The sequence below is a fragment of the Buceros rhinoceros genome, unplaced genomic scaffold (genome assembly GCF_000710305.1).
Source record: "Buceros rhinoceros silvestris isolate BGI_N320 unplaced genomic scaffold, ASM71030v1 scaffold1406, whole genome shotgun sequence".
In the NCBI taxonomy this organism is placed as follows: Eukaryota; Metazoa; Chordata; class Aves; order Bucerotiformes; family Bucerotidae; genus Buceros; species Buceros rhinoceros.
Genome location: NW_010419094.1, coordinates 50,191 through 53,320, shown reverse-complemented (window position 1 = coordinate 53,320; position 3,130 = coordinate 50,191). Strand labels below are relative to the sequence as shown.

Here is a 3,130-nt window from a genome sequence, read left to right as displayed (position 1 = left end):
GTGAGGAACGCCTTCAGCTTTGACGACACCTCCTGAGGGATTTATGAACTAAATTTTTGCTTAATTTATCACTGCTATGGATGCTCTTTCTGATCTTGGGTTTATGCAAGCATCCATACCACCTCTGTCTTATGACCAGGGACAGTGTGTGTTGGAGCTCTGTGTCTTCCATTCAGCAGCTCAGAGGCTGGAAGACCCGTCCAGAGTATGGGAAACCTGGATTCAACTTCTTTGTAAGTCCGAAGGAATATTAACCCACATCTCTTATATGCGTGTTCTCATCATCAGAGCTATGGCGTACACATGGAATCAGGGAATCTCGGCCTTTGCCACTGAAGCTGTCTTGTTTAGCCTCGCATAATTAAATATTCATTGAGCTAAAGAAAGAAAGAATGAAAGAATGTCTTTACAGCCTGGTGTTTGGGTGCTCCTTTGGGGGTAGGAGAAGTCTGCTCCTGTCCTTGCTCCAATGAATACTTAATATGAAATACTTAAATATTCATTGAAGCAGTCACTGGGAACAGGGTCTCTCATCTACCAGGTGAGTACCCTAATGACTCTGCTATAGCCACACACACACACACACACACACACACACACACACACACTTTCTGGCATAATGAATATTTAATTATTCTGTGTAAAATAAAGCATGTTTAGGGAGACACAGCCCAGGTCAGACTAGTCGTGGTTGTAACTCTAGCTAGGAGGGCTCCTCCTATGGCACAACCAAGGAAACTGAATCTTATATTCGAAGAGATTTATAACTCCAAGTGTGGCTTTTGTCCATATGAGCTTTTCCAAACACTTAAGAGCAACATCACACCACAAAAGAAAAACATGACATGACTAGCTAGCTGGGTAGCACCTAGCCAAGGAAGACCTTAAAAAGGAAGTGGTATTTACAATAGTTACTAGACTTTAATAACTTAGAGAAATCAAAGCTACACAATGTTAGAAATGAAGCATCCTCCCCTCAGACAGAAATCTGCTGTTAACATACTGTGCCAAGACCTGGAAACCTACCAAAATGCCAGCTGGGAAATTATATGCCCATAAAAACAACCCATTCGTGAAAAGCTCCAGGCATTGGACACAAGGACTCTATCACTCATCACGATATTACTTACCTGCAGGTCCTCTGCACTACCATCAGAAGGTGGGGCTGGACATATTTGGGACATGTACTCTGAATGCCAACATGAAGCCTCCCACACGAAGCTTCGGTTGGAAAGCCACTTGTTCAAGAAAATAAGGACCAGGAGAAAGCGCCTGGAGATCCCTCTGCAGTGAGGACTGAGTAGGCAGTGCCACTGAGCAGATGGGAGCAGCAGCAAATGACAGAGGAGTGGAAAGAAGAGTTTCCGCCCTTCACACCAGTGTTGGCTTTGGAAGGATGACGTTACTTGAAATGTACTCAGTAGCCAAAAATAGCAGGTAGTGATAATACTGATTGTGCAGCTGGAAAGCAGGGCTTTCCTGGCAACTGCAAAGGGTCTGAATAGAGCAAATCACAGATAAATGTCTACGTGTTTATACGTGTGAATGTGAAGTCAAGGCTGTTCTTTTTATAACAATTGCTGCATTTCCACGATCACGTTGATGTCCTTTCCAGAAGCCATTCCCAATCTCAAAAATCTCACAAGTAAGATTGCTTTTAATCTTTCTTAGGTTCAAAATACATGAGTAAAGCCATCAGGTAATGATACAGATGTAGTGGCATCACATATATCTCCCTCCAGTACAGTTACGGCCTCACTTTATATGTTTTACAAATTAGCTCCATTATTAGAGTAATAAAGTGGGAATTTAACATTGGACATTTCTACAGACATTATAATAAGATTATTGATAGGAATAGAGGTGATTTACTGTTCAAGAGGCTTTAACAGCCCCTTGTCAAATGCTGAAGGCTGGTCATCATCAAATATACAATTTCCAGTCAGAAATACCTGCCATGACTGATGAAATATGGTGGTTTACTGTCTCCACAAGCACAAGCTTGAGCTTTTTTTGTTGTTCTTTTTCCTGCAACTATTTATTTGCTGTGGCATGTCTAAGGTACTCCAGTTTTGTGTTATTTTCCAAGTGGTTGGATGGATTCCCCCAAGGCACGCTCAGACTGGCCCTCATTTTCACCTATCCAGTGGAGTGAGGATTGCAAGATGCTAGGAACCAGAGAGCACAGCAGCTCTGTGGGCTTCACTGTTTTAATCTTCCTTTCAGGGATCTAGGGAGTGGGTGAGTAGATGGGAAGGGTTGAGACCCTCCCCCAAAGAAAAATGGGCCAGCACAGCAGGGGAGGCATCTGTGGCTGATGTGGGGTCAGCAGCCCCTCAAGCCTTGATGTCCTCCTGCAGCTCAGCCTCTGCGCTGCACCGCCTGCAGGGGCTGTTGACCTCAAGCCCTTCCCTTTCCATGGCGAAAGCAGTGTCAGCATGGAGGAGAACAGATTTTGCTGGCCTGGGGCTATTCATGGAATGCACGATATCTAAAAGCCAGCTGGAGAGAGTCACCTTACCTTGTCTTTCCTGTACATTGGGGTGATGGAGGGCTTTTCCTCATGCTGCAACCGGCTCACAGCTGCAGGTCTTGTGAAACACTCTCAAAATCCCTTCTCTGATGTGCCCTGAAAGTGTTTCACAGCAGTTATTTTGGCGTATCTAAGATGAGCTTTTGGTGCGGAAAAGTTATTGTTCAAAATTTTGTCCATAGGAGATCCTAGACAGGAAGGTGACAAAGCCTTTCAAACAGTGGTCTCTAGCTTCCCCTTTAGTTCCACCTTCCTCCTTTTGCAATAATTATTTGCTGCTAATTAATAGAAGAAGGAATTTACCTGCCTACTTTAGCCAGGTAAACTGATGGAAATTGGAAGAGGGAAGTCAAACTCTAGTCTTCATCTAGCTTCGACTTTCTCCATGTGAATTGTCTCATTTATTTTTAATAGTATCACCCAGCAAGGCACATAAGAAGGTCTTGTGCAGCCTTTTACTCCCGCAGAGAGGGGCAGTGAGCTCATGAGCTTTGAGACGTGAATGCAAAACATTGTTCCTATCTTTTTCACTGAATCTGGTTTTACTCACAGAAATGTCTCACATTTTTCTAAACAATTAGCCAGAAACTTTTTGAT

General features: G+C 43.5%; 1 protein-coding gene across 1 annotated transcript in view; it reads right to left on the bottom strand.

The window, feature by feature from the left end:
* Positions 1-1,184, bottom strand: part of LOC104495741 (chromosome unknown open reading frame, human C14orf180) — a 9,086-nt gene extending 7,902 nt beyond the window's left edge. The window contains exon 1 of the mRNA XM_010138750.1: positions 1,131-1,184. Coding sequence (XP_010137052.1) covers positions 1,131-1,184 — 54 coding nt within the window. The remainder of the gene's footprint in view (positions 1-1,130) is intronic.
* Between the last annotated feature and the right edge of the window lie 1,946 nt (positions 1,185-3,130).